The sequence below is a fragment of the Urocitellus parryii genome, chromosome 7 (assembly GCF_045843805.1).
Source record: "Urocitellus parryii isolate mUroPar1 chromosome 7, mUroPar1.hap1, whole genome shotgun sequence".
In the NCBI taxonomy this organism is placed as follows: domain Eukaryota; kingdom Metazoa; phylum Chordata; class Mammalia; order Rodentia; family Sciuridae; genus Urocitellus; species Urocitellus parryii.
Window position 1 is genome coordinate 172691500 of NC_135537.1, and position 19884 is coordinate 172711383.

Below are 19884 nucleotides of genomic sequence, written 5' to 3' on the forward strand. Positions count from 1 at the left end.
ACATCAGCTGTTTCTTGGGTCTATCCTGCTGGCCTGCCTTGCACCTGCCCTGCAGATTTTAGACTTGCCAGTTCCCACAGTTGTGTGAGCCAATTCCTTAAAATAAATATCTCTATATATACATTTCTTGCTGCTTCTATTTTTCCGAACCCTAACACAATTTGCTGGAATTGGGTTATGTTTGAAACTACGGCTTTGGGTCCCCTAGGAAGCATAAGTACTCAGATCAGTGCACACCACAATTAGGTGGTGATAGTCTAAAAAATTCCCCTTGGAAATTTGGAATACATGGATCTGCCTTTTAGCCATTGAAAACTTTAAACATAAGAAACACTAAGAAATGTAATGGGCCTCCAAAGTATTCCTTTCTTTGATATTTTAGTGATTATCTTCTTCCTCCTTCCTCTCTTCTTCTTCTTCTAAAATGTATCACTGCTTTTAACTTTACTTTTTATTTTTTTTTTGCTGTTGTCTCACAAACATTGTAATGGCAATGACAGAATTTTGTTTTTTAAAAAATATATACTTACTATCCCACTACCCTAGATATTTATTTTACTGAGTTTCTCAAGGACACAGATCAAAGAAGGGCAAGGGCAGCAGGCCTCTGGAGAAGGGAGGCTGTTAGAAACTACAACTGTCATTTCTGAAATGTAATTTACAAGTCGGTATTCTCACCGAGGCGCGGTGGCACTGAGAGAACATTTGCACTATTTGGAAAGCACTGGGGCTGTTCGGTTTTTCAGAACAGCTGTCTCAGTGAACTCTCCCCAGGCTCAGCTATCCACGGCCCATTTCCCTTTCTGTCTTCTAAAGCCCCAGCATCTGAGGATTTGGCAGGTAGAACAAGGTTGAATGCGGCTGACACAGGAAACGGCTATGGCTGGACTGATGCCTGGGTGCAGCTGAATGGGGACACATAGCCAGGTCTTAGCAAGGAAGCAGCTGTCACTCCAAGCACTGGGCTCAATGTCACCATGTTGCTGGATTCCTTTTTCTAAGTGTCTTAGAAAGGTAATACGAATTGTGGGACACAGTATCATTCAGACTTAACCTTGTAGCTTGGGTAGCTGTTTAGGAAGGAGCAAAGTGAGAAGCAAAATAGCATTTATTAAATGTATCCCATATATGCTATAAAGGAGAGTGATTTAAGATCACTGCCTGGGTTTGAGCCACACTTGCTGTGGGCCTAAATCCCTTACGCTATAAGGGTCCTGCTTATTAGACTATTTCTTTGATGTAGTTATGATTATTCCCTGCTTTCTGATAGTCATAGGAGGCATAGGCAATATCAGAAGGGCCTGAGAGGAGAGATTTGCTTCCTTCACTGACCCCCAACATGTTGACCACTGGCCTTTCTCCAGGGATGAGTGGAATGGGGAATTAAAGACAGAGTTATGTTACTTAACTTTTTGCCTGATTTTTTTCCTGTAGAAATAATAAAAACACCTCAATTGTAGAATTATTACAAGAATTAAATTAGTGTGTCTAAAGCACTAACAACAGTGCCTGAAACAGGGTAAGAGCTACCTGCCTATTTGCTGTTATTATCTTATTATTTAATTAACACAGCCTTGTTTATCCTTTAACAACGGAGGAAACTGAGGCTCACGGAGATTAAGTCAATTACCGGAGATGGCAGAGCCTGAAACAAACTCAGATTTATCTGACTGCAATGTTTTCTTCCTAGAACATGACTGGGTCTGCTCAATGCTATCAAATTTCCCCTCTTGCTTGCCAGCTGAGGGTTCAGTTGATCAGTCCTTCTTTGTACTGACAAGGGTGAAATTCTATATGACTGAGGCTCTGTCTTTAATTCCCCATTCCACTCATCCCTGGAGAAAGGCCAGTGGTCAACATGTTGGGGGTCAGTGGAGGAAGCAAATCCCTCTTCTCAGGCCCTTCTGATATTGCCTATGCCTCCTGAGACTGTCAGAAAGCAGGGAACAATCATAACTACATCAAAGAAACAGTCTAATAAGCAGGACCCTTATAGCATGAGGGATTTAGGAAGAAGACGTCATGGAAGCCATCTACGGAATTCAAAATTTTCTAATAGCTATATTAAAAAAAGTTTTTTAAAAAGGTGAAATTAAATAATACTTAACATACTATAGCCAAATATCTCGACCTAGAATGGACATAAAATTGAGATATTTTACTTCTTTTGGATACTGTGTTAAATCCATCAAGTATTTTTACACACATATCCCTAGACCTACACACCATGTGAATATAATAGCTCCCAAACACTTAAATATGTGTCCCCCAGGGGCTTCTTTATTCATTTGGTGACTTTACGTCTAAAATGTTCCTGGCTTTCCTTTTCTTCATGCACCGGCAGATACTCTGATGGGGAAAAAAAAATGGCTTGAGGAATAAAGAAGTCTCTGTTTCTCTGAATGTCCCCAATGAGTGCAGGTTTTGCCGGCAGCTGAGATTGCTCGCTGCAGCCACAGCGCTGGTGTCGCCGCGCACGCCCCGCACCTCTCACCGTGGAGGGCGTTTCAGGGTCTATCAGGACTCCGGCCTCCTCTTGGACCCGGACAAAGTCTTTTTCCCGAGTCTCGGGCCCTGAGGGACGGTGTGGCCCCCACTGACCACGGCAGAGCCCAGCAGAGCCTGGGCAGGGCTCAGATTTCCTGGACCGGATGACAGACCCGAGCCCGAGCCCCGCGCGGCGCAGGCCCGGCGCAGGATGCGCGGCCCTCAGTGCGCATCCCGGGCATCCGCCCGCACTGGGCCAGCGGTGCAGCTGCTGCAAATCCCCCCGGGCCGCCGCCTCCTCCGGGGCCGGGAAACGGCAGGAATCTCCCCGGCCCGGCCCAGCGCCCTCCCCCTGCTGGGGCCCGGGGCGGAGTCGCCCACCTGTCATCCGAGACGCCCCACGTGGGCCGGCCGTGGGGAGGGGTTGCAGAGAGGGAGAAAAGGCAGAGGCGTCGAAGGAGGCGGGAGTGAGAGTGGGGAGGAGAGAGGATCGGAGGAGAGGAAAGCAGGAGAGGAAAGCGGAGCCCAGGAAGGCGGAGTGGAGGAGCTAGGAGCAGAAGAAAGAAAAAAGAGGACCCGAGACCCTACGAGAGGGACAGGTAAGGAGGGAGGGGCAGGCGAAAAGAAGGAAAGACGAACCAGGCCGGAGAGAGGGAGTAAAGAGTCGGGAGTGAAAAAGGTCTACGCACCGGGACGAGAGGAGGTGGAAGGAAGGGCCGGAGGAGAAGATTCTAGGGTGACGAAGGGCTAGGGCTCTTCGAGTGGGGGAGGCACTGAGACCTCTGCGCCTTTAAGGTTGCCAAGGCGACAGTTCTGGCCAAAGCGAGGCGCATTGACGTCAGCAGCCGAGTGCTGATTGGCTGCAGCCGGTCGTTTCCGGTGGAGCCGCAGCCGAGCCGCTCTCGCAGAGTGGAGCTGGGCGACGAGCGTAGCACTGAGGGAGCTGGGCACCGCCGTAGTCTAGCACCGACAGTTCCGCGTCCGCCGCCGCGCGTCCCAGGTGAGTGGCGTCTGCCCGGGGCCCCGCCGCAGCGATCTTCGTCGCCCCGCCGCGCGTTTGGGGGCGCTGGACCGATCCAAGATGGCGTCACGGGGAGCGACCTGCAGGGGGACGGCCGCACCCCCTGCCCCTCCCCAGCCCCGGCGCCTCCCGGCCGGCCTCAGGCCGCGCCCCCGGCCCCTGTTCTGCACCCGCGAGGCCCCAGGCGGCCCGGTGTCCGCTTCGTGCGGGGCGTCCAGCCGCTGCCCTCCCGCCGCGGCCGTCCGCGGCCCTGGTCCTCGGCGGCCCTGCCGTCCCCGCCCCCGCGCGCCGCGGCCTTCTCGCTCGCCCTCCCCCATTTCCTGAAGGACAACAGCTCGGTTTTACCGGAATCCGCCGTCGTTTTCCCCGCCGGTTTCGGCCGATCTCGAGGCCCGGCAGGAATTCTCGTGTCCACCCTTCCCCTGTAGCCGTCTCCAGCGATCCGTTTCCCTCTCCTCGGCGGGGCTGTCGTCCCCCCGCCCCCGCACGGCGATCTGGGTCTGGCTCCTCAGCTTCCCTTTGTCCCTGTCACTGCCTTTCCTTCCCCGATCCTCCCACCCCAGGCCTCCTCGCCATCGCGGAGGCCTTCCCACCGGCCCAGGATGGGGGTCGACTCCCTTCGTTGTGTGGTCATGACCGTGGCCTGAGGGATTGAAGGGCACTTTGCCGTCCTCTCGAAAATGCGCGGTGCCTGTTAACTCCTGCAGCCAGGGCCTAGGTCCCGCAGGGGTTCCCGAGCCAGCAGGGAAAAGCCAGCCCACTTTCCTCGAGATGACCCCAAGGAGGTATTCCCTGGCAGCCCCCGGGCAGCGCCCGGAGTGGGGAACGGCCTCTGCTTACATGGGATCCTTCTCCAGAATCTTCTCGCAGTCCACTTTCCTAAAGAGAGAATCTGAGTATTGTGAACAGCTGTAAGGTTCTTGACAGTTTTAAATGGTTAAATAATTTTGGGAGAAGGGAAGAAACTAAGTTCCTGGACTCTTGGATAAATAAGTACAAAGACAGAATTAATCCAGGTATAGTCGATGAAATATGTTAAAAGGCCTTGGAATTTGGGTATTCGGAGGTCACAGGGCGACCGTATAGTGTTGGGTCAGTTTTGTTCACGTACTATCCTATCAGTCATCAGATTCTTCCTTTTGGTCTTTGCGATAAACATTAGTTTGTTTCAAACAAAGACACTTTCACTTTCTAGGCACAATTCTGTCGTTTTTTACCAGATCTTAGAAGGATTTCTCTGTTGACTTGAATGTGTGTATTAATATGACTGAAGACTACTTTGAAATGTACAAGATCTGATTTATTATTGTTCTTCAATATCATTTGAAAAGCAGACAGTTCTACTGAAGTGGATTTTCCACTCTTATGATTACTTGATCTGGAAAAGTAGCCAGTATAAATATATTCTATAGTAAGTAAACATTTTTTGTGTGTTTATTTCTGAAGTAGCAGCATGATTCTTTCCCCATGGCTTCTAAGCTGTATGCTTGTCATGGAGCCATAGACTTTCTCATGGTCAGTTAATTAGTCTACTTGTAATGACTTATCACATAAGTTGTCAAAACAAAATGAATAACACTGGCACTTTAGAATAGCTCTTCCTCTGGTATTTCTTTTAAACTTATAGTTTTATCTTGGTTGTTTTGTGTGCATTATAATTTGAAAAGTTTGATTAGTATTGTATTTAGTTGCAGAGTGGAGGGGAACAGTCTTAATTGCTTCATGATTAGTAGTTGGAGGGAAAACTGTGAATGACACTGTTAAATTACTGTTTTTAATTCTAGGGTAAGGTTACCTAGTCATTATTATATTTCTATTTTCTTCACATCAAGGCAGATTGAGTCCTCTGAAATCCATTAAATGCAGTTTTATATATTGAATCATCATGTAAGCTTGAAAAACTTAACTGTTTTTATATTTTTTATTCAGATAAAGAAAACGTTTTGACAATTTTCTGTCCAAACTTTTTATAGTATACTTGGTAAGAATTTTCCACCCCCCAACGAAGGATTTCCCCCTTTTTACCACTGCTAAATATATTATATAGGACTGGAATCTGGTAAAATATTCTATAATGAAAGACTGCTTTTAAAACCTAACTGAGGTTTCTTCTGTGTTTTAAAAAATTTTGATTACACTAATAGTTAATCAGATCCTTCCCTCTAGTGGTTTGCTGTGTGACATCAGGACATTTCTCCATGGGATAGGAACTAAATGGGAGCTACCATAAAGACATTATCAGATGTTCTTTATTGTGCTTCTTTGTTTTCACTTACAGGTAACTCTTGTCAGCTTGTAATGTCAGCAGTGCCCTTGTAATTCTCTGTCCTGTTTACCATTTACACATTTCCCACGTCATCATGATTTCTTTGCAGGGAGAGAACTGAATGAAATTCCCTGAAGGGACTGGCTTCTCAGCAGCCTGCCTCTGCAGGGGATAGTGGCTCATACCCACTCCAGGGAGCTTGAGAATATTGCCTTTCGTTGTGGCCTATAGAGCCCAGATACTACAGCAGCAACTAAATGAAATACTTATTTGGAAGAATGCAAATTCTGTACATATTTTGTACCCTAGTCCCTGTTTAAAAACAATCTAGTGAGGAGAAAAAGTTTCCATGAATCAAATCAGTTGCCTAATGGATTTAATAAATCAAAGGCCAAACTGGTGTTTGTGCTTCATAGTTTACCCAAGCATATGTGTGCTTTTTGTTGCAGAGAATCATGGCGTCTGGTAGTACTACTGCCAGTGAGGAGGAGCGCAGTCTCCGGGAATGTGAACTCTACGTGCAGAAGCACAACATTCAGGCGCTGCTCAAGGATTCTATTGTGCAGTTGTGTACTGCTCGACCTGAGAGACCCATGGCATTCCTTAGGGAATACTTTGAGAAATTGGAGAAGGTAAAAATATGGGAGATGCTATGATGAGTCTAATAAATGTTAAATGTTATAATGCTTAAGAATGTTGCTCATTTGTACCTTTTGGAAGAAAAGGAAGTTTGACCGAATAAGTCTAAAATTAAGAAATGCAGTGAAGACATTTGTAGTAAGTTTTAAATTCGTAACTGGTAGAGTTTAATCAGAAATGAATCTTTTGCTGTTTATTTGAATAGTAAAGGATTTCCAAACTTAGTTCCTTGTAACCTGGTTTAATTAGTAGTTCTGACTGTAACAGAACCAATCTTTAGTACAGCAATTATTATGACTTGAGAAATTCTGAAGTACTCGAAGGCAGTCAATATTTTTCTTCAGCAAAGCAGGTAACCTTAATAAACCTTACCCCACATTTTAGAACTCAGGTAATAAATTGATTGAGTCTAGTTTGTGATAGATTTATCAGAAATTCTAAATTGATGGTTTGGTTTACTATAGAGTATATGTTGGATGAATTAACTAGAATGCAGATACAAGATGGAAGGTTGTCAAAAATTTATTCCTTTATAGTTTTGATTAGGACTTCTTTTTCTGGAAAAAATATTCTAGTTATTTCTTGGTTGTTTACTCTTGTGTGTATGTTATTGTGACCTATGTATATGATAGATGCTTTTATCAAAATAATTTTGCATCAAGGACAGTGCTTCAGTTCACTTTCTTCAAGATGATGAATGAAAAAAAGTCTGTATTACCAAATGTTTTGAGTATTTTATTTGATTTGCATTTTTAACTCTGGGATAAATTTACAGGCTTTCTTGTGCATATTGAAGTTTTGAAGTGGTTCATAATGGTCATGAATCAATTGTGATTTTTAAAATATATATAATTACTTAATTGTATAATAGAAATATCTGCCTTATTTGTTTGGGCCATTTTTTACCAGTGTAATTCATGTTTTAAGATTTAAAACATGTTTGGGTAGTTCAGTGAACAAGTATTTTCTACACTCCTTAAAAACTAACAGGTTGATGTTTAATACCATGATTAGAATAATTAAAAACAAAACACAACTATTAACCAGTCACTATGAATGTAGCCCTGCTATCTTGAAATTGTAATAGAAATTCTGGTTTGCTCTTATTAAATAAGAGAAATTTCCAAATAATGAAACTACTGTGGAGCCAGGTCACAAATGTTCCCTGTTTTGAAATCAAGTGCGTTCCTGGAGATCTGGTTCTGAAATGGGTCACTGTAAGGCGATCCCTCTTCTTTGGACATCAATAGAAATCATGAAATGAGGGGATTAAGTTAGTGAGACATTAAGTGTGTATCTTTTTTTAGGGAGTGTTGAATGTGTGGTGCTAGGTACAAAGCCTGTATTTACCACAGGACTCTTTAAGGACTAATCAAGGTGGAAGGAAGAAAGAAGTAATTATTAGGGTACTTTCTTTACAAATGGGATTTTTAGCTTTACTATGTATTGGTCTTTAAAAAAAATCTAATAAAAGTTACATTTTTAACACTTTTCTTCCTGTAACTCAAGGGTCTTTGACTAACATGCACTCTTTTACCTAGGGTTAAATATATTTTCCTAGACTTTCAAGTACCTAGATTTTCCACTTTTTAATAGTTCATTGTTCCATATATCATGTTAATTTTTATGTCTTAAAATACTAGTCACATTCTCTTCACCTCCTTCCCAGTTACCCAGGAGTTATGTTTCTGGAATCTTCCAGCTCTTCCATAAGAAATGTACCAAAAAACTCCCACAGTTTGGGCCTGTTGAAAGCTTCTTCGTTTTAATTCAGACTATTGTCTGGAATTTGAGTTCTCTTTCATGTTTGTATTTATTATAGAACTTCCCTGTCTTGTTGATAAGAGGAATTAAACTATTGCCTTTTGAGGGCCTCCTGTGTGCCAGATACTGTGTGAAACATTTTATATACATAAATATTCATTATCGCAAATGTGTGATATATATGAGCATTACCATTTTATAGAGACAGCTGGTAAAACTTGGTTGTGATCATACAGTGTAGTGGTCAGCTTTTTGCTGCAGGAACATAAAATCCCCATATTTCAGTGGCTTACTACAACAGACTGTATATATTGGTCATGTGTAGCTCTTTTGGGCTCAGCCTGTCTTGTCTTCTCTACTTCATGTATTTTGTTCTGGGGCTGAGGGGAAGAAACAATCACTATATGGGGCATTCTGTTCTCAAGGCAGAGAAGGGACAGAAGCTCAAGGTGGGCTGAGCCAAACCACATTAGCGTGCATGCTAAGGCATGTCCAGTTACATTCCATGACTAAAGCAAGTCATATGGCCAAGCCTCAAGTCTGTGGGGTGGCAAGTTTACTTAATCTACAGAGAAGAATGGCAAGGGCAGGGAGAAGACAAACAGTTGTGAAAACATTAAGTGGTTGGAGTTAAAAACATAATGCAGAATATAATGCAGAAGAGTCAACAAGATTAACCAGAAAGTAGGCTGGGAGTTTTTTATTTTTTGTTTTAATAAGCTAAAGAGCTAACAAGCTGTGAATAACAGCAAGGGTAAGGATATAAAATTGTATCACAGTACATGCTAGAAATTGATGATTCCAGTAACGGCTCTGACTTGTCAAACAAAATAGGTTATATTCAGATTGCTGTTTTATAGTTTACTAGAATCCAAGGCAGTATTAAAATCAAATTGTTTTTGGTTACTTCAGAATTATCTTAAAAATTTATCTAAGTAGGATACAGCCCTAATAAGATGTCCTTTGTGAATTTTTTCATTAAACTTTTGTATAATGTCAATGACAGATTTGGGGAAGTTGAATTTATGTTTTCGTTTATACTCTTTACACTTGGGACCTGAGTTTCATAGTTCTATGTTGATATGGAATAGGAAAGCCTTATTAGTCACTGGAAGTTCCAGAATAAAAATTAAGTGAGGTTTCTAAAAAATACATAAATAGGTCACATGTTCACATGCAGTTCACAATTAAAAGGCACAGCAATAAGAGGTCTCCTTCCCACACCATTGCCTTTGGGTGTGGCCAGCGTTCTGGAGGTAATATATGGCATTTATAGACAAATTTACACATGAAAGGAACATCTTTTCCAACACATGTGGAATGAGCCACTGTCTGGCTATTATGTTTACTCATCCCTGGTGATAACTATTTTGGTTGTTTCCAGTGTTTCACTCTTAAAAAAACTAATTAAATAATGTATGTATCATTTTTTCACATGTGTATATCTTAGAATAAATTTCTGGAAGCAGAATTACTAGATTGCTGAGTCAAAAGGTAAATATATTTATAACTATGAACAAAAATATTGTTTTTTTCTCTCTCTGAAAATTAGAAAATCCGAGAAGTGAGAAGATAAGGATAAAATTTTGCTATAAAAAACAGACATGGCTCTACTAATAGAAATGAACACTACTAACCCCTTCATGGATATGGTTCTAGATTTTGCTTGCTGCACATTTAGGATTCTTGTATTTATCTCGATTCGAACATTTGGGTGAGGACTATGCACAAAAACAACAAAAAACAATAGCAACAACAACAAAAATGGATTTTTTTAATCAAATTTTTTTCCTACAATAATCATTAAATTCGAAGTTCTTTTAGAATTTTTAAGATGGTTTAGAAAAACAATGTAGAATGGGTCAAATGAATGAGAAAGTAGAAGATAACACATTCTTTTACTCTTATTTCAGGCATAATAATTCTCTACTGAGGAATTTCTTATTAAGGTTCTAGATTTGAAAAAAACATTTAATTGTTGATTTCAGTTTTTATATGAATTGGTTCAATAAGTAGTTTTTACAAGCAGATAATCAAATATAAACCCTGCTAATAAAGAGTGCTTCTAGCTCTGCTGGAGAAGTATCACTGGGCTGGTTCTTATTTAAATTCTTGTTACTATCACAACCCTCTCATTATTTGTTTATATTTGGGACCCAGGCTAGATGTGAATTCTGCAGGCTCAGGACCCTCTCCAGTTGGTTTGTGTATCCCATTGCTTTGTATAGGATGTGGTATGGCAGATCCAGAAAATGCAGAATTAATGAAATAGTAGTCTAGACATTCTTGGGTTACTTTGGTGAACCAGAATTATTGTTACTGGATAACATGCTTGGAAAGGGGAAGTTATTTCTTACTGTTTGCAGTAGAAAACAAAAAGCCTAATTCCCAGGATTTTGTTTTCTGATACATTGCTTTTATTATGTTCATCATGAATCAGTAATCTCAATACATTATTATAATGGAGATCTAATTTTTTACTTGTGTATGTCCTTGAACGTATGGCTTTTGTCCATTAATAAAGCATGCCATCTATTATCATCTGAGAAACAGTCTGTGGAAAGTTTTTCTTTTTAAACTTTGTTTTTTTCTTATTTGGAATTGATCATTTCCCCTTAATTTACATTGGTACAAGAAGAGACTTGATGTCCCTGAGATGGACTGACACTGGATTATAAGAATACCAACTTTATATGCTGAAGTGTCTCATTTTATAAACCCTCATTTCTTTCAGGAGGAGGCAAAACAGATTCAGAATCTGCAGAAAGCAGGCACCCGCACAGACTCAAGGGAGGAAGAAATCTCTCCTCCTCCCCCAAATCCAGTGGTTAAAGGTCGGCGGCGACGTGGGGCTATCAGTGCTGAAGTCTACACAGAGGAAGATGCTGCGTCTTATGTTAGAAAGGTAGTTTTGATGTCTAAACATTAGGGAAATGTTTTGGGGGTCCACTTGGTGGTCATCTAGTTTCCTTTGATACGTGAATGTACATTTGCAAATAGTTAATTACAAAAATACAGTTACTTGGTACCAGAGAACAGGTTTCTATAATAGCCTGCTGTCAAAGGAAATAACCAGTGATTATAACCCAAGGAATAATTACATTTGGGGGTTGGTCATTTCCATGCAGTTGTTTTGCAGTCGAATCAAGAGGTATTCTTTTTTCTCTTGAATCATGTTCTCAGTTTTCTGATACTCCATAATTCATATTGTAGCTTTTAACCTTGTGTCCAACAAGCTTCATTTGTCCTAATCTTTTCATTCTCACAGCCAGCCACCCAGCCATTTTGAATTATGCTATTAGTCTCCAGTGGGAACAATTGCATGTGCTTGGGCCTTGTGAAACACAATGATTGTTATAGGATACTTAGTTTTGTCTTAGAATAATGACCTCGGTCAAGGTAATTTTGGTTTGTTTAGTTTTTAACTAGGAACCAAGTACTGGCTTTTAAATCCAAGCCTGGCTGTAGGCAAGGGGATTAAATAGTCAATATTTGTTGAGTACTTTGTGAATCAAAGATAGTAAGAATGTGCCCACAGTGAAAATATTTAACTCAAAACTGTCTTGTTTAAATAGTCTAACGTGGCTTGACATTTAATTGAAATGTAAGTTGCAAACATTAAGTGTTTTTTTGTTTATGGAATTGTTATTTGTCCTTTGACTCTTTTCTAGGTTATACCAAAAGATTATAAGACAATGGCTGCTTTAGCTAAAGCCATTGAAAAGAATGTGCTGTTTTCACATCTTGATGATAATGAGAGAAGGTAGGTATATCTTCTTTGTTAGAATATTTTTTCAGTATGTCATTTATCTCATATGTCCCAAACTCTTATTTTAAGGCCAAATGACAATCAGGGCTGAAAATCTGGAGGCTTTAATTCTAAGGTTAACATTGGAAATCACGGAAGAGACCTGTGAAATCTTACACTAGGACTTCTCTCTCTTGCAGTGATATTTTTGATGCCATGTTTCCAGTCTCTTTTATTGCTGGAGAGACTGTTATTCAGCAAGGTAAGGACTGCTGTTTTTGGGACATGCAGTATGGTTATGGGAGGATAGGAGAGACTGGAGAATTGGTTTTGTTTATTTTGAGTTTGTTTCCCTCTTTGTGCCTACCATTTCCCCCTGTTATGTTGTTAGATTATTCTTTATCCTTTTTCTTTCCTTTTTTTGATAAAAATTTAAGCTAAACAGAAAGCTTTCTCTAAGGCATTAATATTTCAGGTATAATTTTATTTATAATAATTGTTAAAGGAAATGCTGGTTTTTTTTTTGAATGTCATGGAACTTTAGAACAATATATATATCTCCTATGTCCTTTATGCTGATTATTAGGCACTTTTATAGTAAAAAATGGAACAAAACCACTTATATTTTTATTTATTCTTGATAGTTTCATGGGTCTTCATAAACCATATGTTTTCCCGTTTCATGACAGTCTTGATATGTTCTGTTAACTATTTGTGTTGTTTCTTGTGATATTATAGATAACATAAAAGTTAATAACTTTGTACACATATGTGGCTTTCTCTAGTTACCTTTTTAGAAGGTATTCTTCACCATAAGATTAGACTAAACAAAATTGATCAGTTCTATGACTTTTAATTTTATGGCTTCTGTTGCTGAATTTTTTTTCTTAAAGGTTGTGTTAAATTTAACATACTGTTTTTATAGCCTCATTATTAAATGAGTTTATTTTATATTAATTTGATCATTTCAATTTGTTTTTTTAAATTTGGGATATGATTCTGAATCTTTTACTCTCTTTTAGGCGATGAAGGGGATAATTTCTATGTGATTGATCAAGGAGAGATGGATGTAAGATTTAATAATGGCAAAACTATGTTGATAATCTTACCTTAATAATCTTGTATTATTACTTCTAAGCACTAAGCATAGTGTTTCTCAAGGGCTTGTATTGTGTATTATATTCTATTACCTTTTACCAAGTATTTTTTGACACAGTAACTTTTTTTTAATATGCTCTTATTTTATTTACTTACTTTTGTATGCCATTCTAAGGATACAACCCAATGCCTCATGTGCTAGGCAAGTGCTCTGTCACTGAGCTCTATCACTGATACAGTATCTTTAAGGGTAATTTTTCTGACTAGATATGCAGTTCCTGACTTCTGGGTTAGTGATTAATAAGTCTGTGCATGCTGTGGAAGGGTAGACGGATGTAAAGGAGTCTAAACCTAGCCATTAGCTATAAAACTTAACACAGCTTTTTTAATTCTATAAGTTTTCTTTATAAATGAAATAGCAATAAAAAAGCATCAAACCTTGTAGTTTTATTAGAAAATTCAGTGACTTAATAGAAGTAAAATGCTTAATGCAGTGCTCAGCCTAGTACTTAGTAAACGTGTGTCATTGGTATTAATGCTTGACTGACCTTATTTCATCATCATCTCTATGGAATATCTTTTTCATACCACATAGTAGCTCATTTAACTCGTTGTCAGAGATCATCTATTTTGCTGTGCTGTGTTCTGAGAAATAAAATATTGTGTTTTAAAAATAAATTCGGGATTCTGACCTTTTAAAAAGGTCTAAAAGTTTTAACATGTTTGTATCTATATAAAGAGAAAACTTAATAGTCATTTGCATTTTAGGTCTATGTCAACAATGAATGGGCAACCAGTGTTGGTGAAGGAGGGAGCTTTGGAGAACTTGCTTTGATTTATGGAACACCTAGAGCAGCCACTGTCAAAGCAAAGACAAATGTGAAACTCTGGGGTATTGACCGAGACAGCTATAGAAGAATCCTTATGGTAAGAAATGATGGTTTTTGGAGTGTGATTTAGAATTCTGATCTATGTAACTAACTAATGTTTCTATAATGTCACAAAGTTAAAAATGAGATGTTCTTTTCTTTTAATGATTGAATGTTTTGTATTAATCCCAGTTTAGCATCACTCATTATGCCTTTGGAGGCAGTGATTTTTTAGAACAAAAATAAATTAAGGCCAGAAATCACATGGGAATCAGAATGTGATGTATGTATAATGGTCTTCTCATATTTAGAAATCTGCCCATTTGCCAACAGATGCTTCTTGATTTACCTGATCTTGCCCACCATAGATTGGCTGCTTTGAAATGCATAAAATTAGGCCATTCAGAAATAAGTAGCTTCTCTAAACTGAAAGTTGGTTATCAGAAATGCATGTGACATGTCTCCTCTTGGAGAGAACAAAGTAATAAAACCATTGGGACAGTTTGCTGATACAGTGAATGAGTTTTTGAGAACTTATTGTGATAAGTTTGTAGAGTAGTTTTGGTGGTTAAGTCCCAGCTAATAGCATTGGCTGTTCTAAATAATTTTCTTAAATTTCTGTAGTGTTCATCTGGCCATTTGAAAGTTTGCAGTCTTGTGTACTTTGAAATTTTTTTGTATGTTTGGGATATGTTCATGTACTTTGAAATATACTTTGTGTTTCTATTTTCCTGCTGTGGATACCAGAATTGATGAATACTCAAGTACCTTTTTATAAAATGGCATAGTGTTTGCATAAAACATGCACACCCTGTATACACTCTAAGTCATCTCTTGATTAGAGATAATAACTAATGCAAAGTAAAAGCTCTGTGAGTAGTTATTATACTGTATTGTTTAGGGAATATTGACAAGAAATAATTCTGTTTTTTGTTGGATCTGTAGTTTGTTGGATTTCTGGGTTCAGTACCTGTGGATAACATGGAGGGACAGACTGTGTGTATATATAGATATATATGTGTGTGTGTGTGTGTGTGTGTGTGTGTGTGTGTGTGCGTGCAGATGTATGTTTTTTGATAGGTGGGGGTTGTGGGGCTGAGGCAATTGACCTCATTAGGAAAATTTGTTATAAAGGACAGTGTGTTTCCTTTCCTCTTTCCTCCAGATATATTTAACAAATTTTAAGATAAGACAACTTGATTTGGGGCTATGGGACATTCTCTCATTTTTGCTCTATAAATAACACAGTTTACAAGATTGGAGCTGTGGGGAAGGATTCTGGGCTGGGAGTGTAGTCAGATACAGTTTTTCATATCACTTGGTTGTTTTTTGGAGAGCTGAGCTTTTGCTTACTTGACATTTCATTACTTAGTGGTGCTGTGTATCTCCTGTGGCTTTTAGGAGCAAGCTATGAAGAGCTTTTTGATGTAACTGAACACTTACTGTTTTCAGCATGCAGAGAAATGATCATAAATCAAGAGGCAACTGCTGCAAGCTTTTTTTTTTTTCTTTTTAGTATATTTTAAACAATATTATTCCACAACATTGTGTGATGACTTCATGTTTTTGGGATATGACTCCTTTTTCTTTTTTTTTTAGGGAAGCACACTGAGAAAGCGAAAGATGTATGAGGAGTTCCTTAGTAAAGTGTCTATTTTAGGTGAGTTTTTAAAATTGCATGGAGTACTGTCAGATATTTAGCAGAACCTATTACATTTCAGAAAAAGTAATCTAGTTAACTCATGTTTTTTTTACTAGCAGAAAGGGGAAAGCACATGAGATTTTTATTTGTGTCAAAGATTTGACTAAATTAAAGTCTAATGTGTGTTGAATTTGCTAATGTATGACAAACTCCTTTATTAGAAATGATCGGACGTGGGAAAAGCTTTCTGAAAATAAGGATGTGGCTCTTTCCTCCTAACTAAAAAAGCTGAAGGTGTCCTCCTTCTGAATGTGAACATTTAGTAATTCCCACTCTGACTTCCTTCTTATTTTGTTATTGAGCTTATTGGTTCTGGAATGTACTTCCAAGAAGGCATTTGCTTTGTGGAAATATGAGGTATCATTTGTTGGTATCCTCTGAAAACATGACAGATTTGAAATTTAGAGTAAAGCAAATTAACTGGAGATATTACCTGAGTTTTGTTTATGTGGACTGGGAGATGTTAGACCCTATTCTTTAGGAAAGGCAATGGTGACTTTGCCATTGTTTTGTTATAGGGATTTGCCTTTTTTCCCTCCTTATTTGACCTCTAAAATAATTATATTACTTCTTGTCTTGGATATTGGTTTGACCTTTGGGAGCAAAAGTTATTTTCTGGCTCCCTTTGTTGGTTTCATAAACAAATTCAACTGTTAAGTTGTTTGAACTTTGGAAAATTAATGGATAAGTTATTTGAATTTGGAAAATTATGCATAGTGAAACATTTGGGTACTGTTATTGAAAGTTTGATTTGCATTGATGGCAGTATGAAGGACTGCTTTCTGATCACATTTTTCTTATTCCTTTGCCATTTGATACAGTGTTGATATAAATTAATCTGATTACAAAAGTAAGAATCTAAGAGTCATATGCAGGTATATGAGAATCCTGCTGAGACTAGAGGCAATTGAAGATATGTGCCATTGTCATGTTTAATCTGAAACACTGCTGGGGTGTTGAATGGGCATGGATGTTTGCTTGAATATCTGTACACTTGGTTTTTGTTTCAAAAAATTTAGCAATACCAAATAATGTAGAATTTTTTTGATTCTTGTCTTTCAGAGTCTTTGGACAAATGGGAACGTCTCACTGTAGCTGATGCACTGGAACCAGTCCAGTTTGAAGATGGACAGAAGATTGTGGTGCAGGGAGAACCAGGAGATGAGTTCTTCATTATCTTAGAGGTAAAGAAACTCTGCATTTGATTCCTTACCAAGTTGTATGCCATAAAGGGGAAACTGGGGATTAATTCTTGTTTATCCTTTGGATTTTAAGAATACCTGATAGTTTTATTTAAAAATTATCTTTTGGGGCTTGAGATATAGCTCAGTGGTAGAGTGTTTGCCTAGTATCTATGAGACTGAGACCCTGGGTTCTATCCCCAGCACTGCAAAAAATAAAGTAGTATATGGTTTCATTGTGGTTTGTGAGGCCTAACTAGCCCAGGGTGAAGATCATTTTTTAAAAATTATTTTTTAATTTTTATTTGGAGTGCAGTTGTTTGATTTCTGTTTAAGGCCACTACATTTTAAGAGTTTGAGTTGGAAAATTCTAGAAAGGCCCAAGACTCGAGTGGCCAAATCCAGGGTTACTCAAATTGTTCTTTACCATGCAAGCCAAGAAAACCCCCCAAAATAAAAAACTGAAAACTTACAACAGTTAGCAAAACAAATTGAAAACTCTGGGTGGTTCTTGTTAAAATGCAAGTGTTTGGGCTATTTGACAAAGAAGGATCAAAGGTAATTATTTAAATTCCTAAAGTTTATATGTTTTATATCTTTACAATCTGGGAAATATATAGCAGTTAATCTTGCCTGCTAGACAGATCCAAATAGCAGATTCAAAGGCTCAACTCTGTAGTCATGGTGCAAAAGCAGCCTTAGAAATGTGAATGAGTGGATGTGGCATTCCAAAAAATCTTATTTACAAAATAGTGAGTTTGGGTTTGGCCTTCTGTTTACAGTTTGTGAAACTACAGTTTGCCAGAGTCTGAATTCCTAAGTATTTTAGTTTGATCAGTACCTTGCTCTGAGCAGGGGATAATGGTTAAATAGAAATCAAAGTTCATATGGTGACTGACTTTTAAGTCATCTTTTACCTTATGAACACAGGTGAGTTGAATTATCTCTAAATCCTTTTCTAAAGTTGCACAGGGTGTTTAAGATGCCACTCTGGGTTAGAAAGTATTTGCTTAGCTTTTTGGTGATTGTATTATAGGGGTCGGCTGCTGTGCTGCAACGTCGGTCAGAAAATGAAGAGTTTGTTGAAGTGGGAAGATTGGGGCCTTCTGATTATTTTGGTATGTTGGATTTCTTCACAATTAGAGTTACCTTTCAGTGAGATGTGTAGTATTTCATAATTTTGTCTTCTCTTCTCCTGAACTTTTAAAATTGCAGTCTTTTGCCTGTCAGAGAAATAGTGTGAGATTTTGCTCTTTACTCAGTTAATAATTGAGTAATTGATTGTCCCATACCTATTATTGGTGTGTGTGTATGTATATGTGTGTGTGTGTGTGTGTGTGTGTGTGTGTGTGTGTGTATCTATATAATGTGCAGATGTGTGTCTGCTTTTAATTGAATGGAAAACAAAATCTTTTTCTTTCTCAGAAGTGCACTTTAAACATTTTTTTTAATTTGTTTTAATTAATATACTTTTTAAAGGATTTTTTTGTTTTGTTTTTCTGTAGAAGTTAACCTGCTTTTATCCTTCTCTTTTCTGTCTTCCAGGTGAAATTGCACTACTGATGAATCGTCCTCGTGCTGCTACAGTGGTTGCACGTGGCCCCTTGAAGTGTGTGAAGCTGGATCGACCTCGATTTGAACGTGTCCTTGGCCCATGCTCAGATATTCTCAAACGAAACATCCAGCAGTACAACAGTTTCGTGTCACTGTCTGTCTGAAACCTGCCTCCTGTGCCTCCCTTTCTCCTTTCCCCAGTTCATGCTTCACTCACGCAGACTGCTTAATTTTCCCTATTTGCAGCGCCAAGTGGCCACTGGCATTGCAGCTTCTTGTCTCTTTATATTAAAAATTGCTTTTATTGCACCGTTCTCAATTTGGAGCATTAAGTGAATGCTCGAACACAAATAAATAGAAAGAGTTCTGTGGACTTTGCTGTTACTGCTTCTCTCTGTGCAGTGTTAGTGTTCAAACTGGGCAGTGAGTGCCATGCCTTTTGGTGAGGGCAGATCCCAGCACCAATGAATTACCATAGAGTAATGATGTAACAGTGCAAGATTTTTTTGTGACATAATTTTCCAGTCAAGCATATTTAGACTGTGGCCATATATGCTATATTTCTTTATAGAATAAATGGTTTCTCATTAAGCTGTAAGGATTAGAAAAATGGATATAGAAAAATCTTAGTAGCGTAGAAAGACATCTGCCTGTAATTAAAACTAGTTTAAGGTGAAAAAATGCTCATTTTTGCTAATTATCAGATGGATACAGTTGGTTCAGACCCCCACCCTTAACCTGAATTTTTGTTTGCCAAGCTAATTTGCCTGGTTTTGTTTGTGTCCTGTTACTGTTTCTTTTCCAACTCTGAAATACTTTTAGGTGTGGCTATCTATACCTGCCTTTTAAGTTTGAAACCAAACCATAGACTACAAATATTGGGTTATGATTTAACTACATCTGCCTCAGCTCACAGATTTTATTTATCCAGCTAGTGCCAAATACTGACATCAGATGCTGAATTGAAAATAAGAATTTGAGGTCTACACTTTCAGTTGTTTTGGTTAAAACATGTTCTTCATTTGACTCCAGTATGATCTCCTATGTTCAGTAGACTCTGATTCCAGGAGATTGGATTTGCTGAGAGTAGATACAGGTGGAAATAATGTCACACAGAAATATGAAGTGATGTTGCTAAAGAGAAGAACCAGGTGGACAGATTTCAGTGTCGAGAATTTTTCCCCACTAAATTCATTGGGGCGTGAGGTTTAGGAATAAGTTTTGTACTTCGGTTTCACATTTCCCCCCTCTTTTACGTTGGCTAGAACTTTGGGTGGGGTGGGATGGGGTGGGATATGTCTATGTGTGTCTAAAAGGCCATTCTGCTGGAAGACCTGCTTTCCTGTCCTGTATTTCTCTGGCAGCCTTTTATTTTTACTTTAAGTCAACTTGTGTTTTGAGTCTTACCTGTAACTCAGTATTTTCCTGCCTTATGTGTTATAATATTCCAATGATACCCAACAGTTTATTTTTATTATGATTTTTTTAAACAAAATTTCACAGTTCTGTAATGTAGGCACTTTTATTTTCATTGTGATTTATGTATATTGTAGGG

General features: G+C 38.7%; 1 protein-coding gene across 2 annotated transcripts; it reads left to right on the plus strand.

Annotated features, from left to right (window-relative positions):
• The first annotated feature begins 2764 nt into the window (after window positions 1–2764).
• Prkar1a (protein kinase cAMP-dependent type I regulatory subunit alpha) lies at window positions 2765–18702 on the plus strand. Of its 2 annotated transcripts, none has more exons than XM_026406640.2 (11): window positions 2765–3086; window positions 6224–6406; window positions 10912–11082; window positions 11849–11940; window positions 12126–12187; window positions 12948–12994; window positions 13792–13950; window positions 15492–15552; window positions 16657–16778; window positions 17812–17893; window positions 18321–18702. In XM_026406640.2, exons 2-11 carry the CDS (start codon window positions 6230–6232, stop codon window positions 18491–18493), a joined length of 1146 nt encoding a protein of 381 aa, XP_026262425.1. In that variant the 5' UTR covers window positions 2765–3086; window positions 6224–6229; the 3' UTR covers window positions 18494–18702. The 2 variants fall into 2 exon arrangements, with proteins under 2 accessions (XP_026262425.1, XP_026262424.1); XM_026406639.2 differs by lacking the exon at window positions 2765–3086 and adding an exon at window positions 3341–3487.
• Window positions 18703–19884: the final 1182 nt, after the last annotated feature.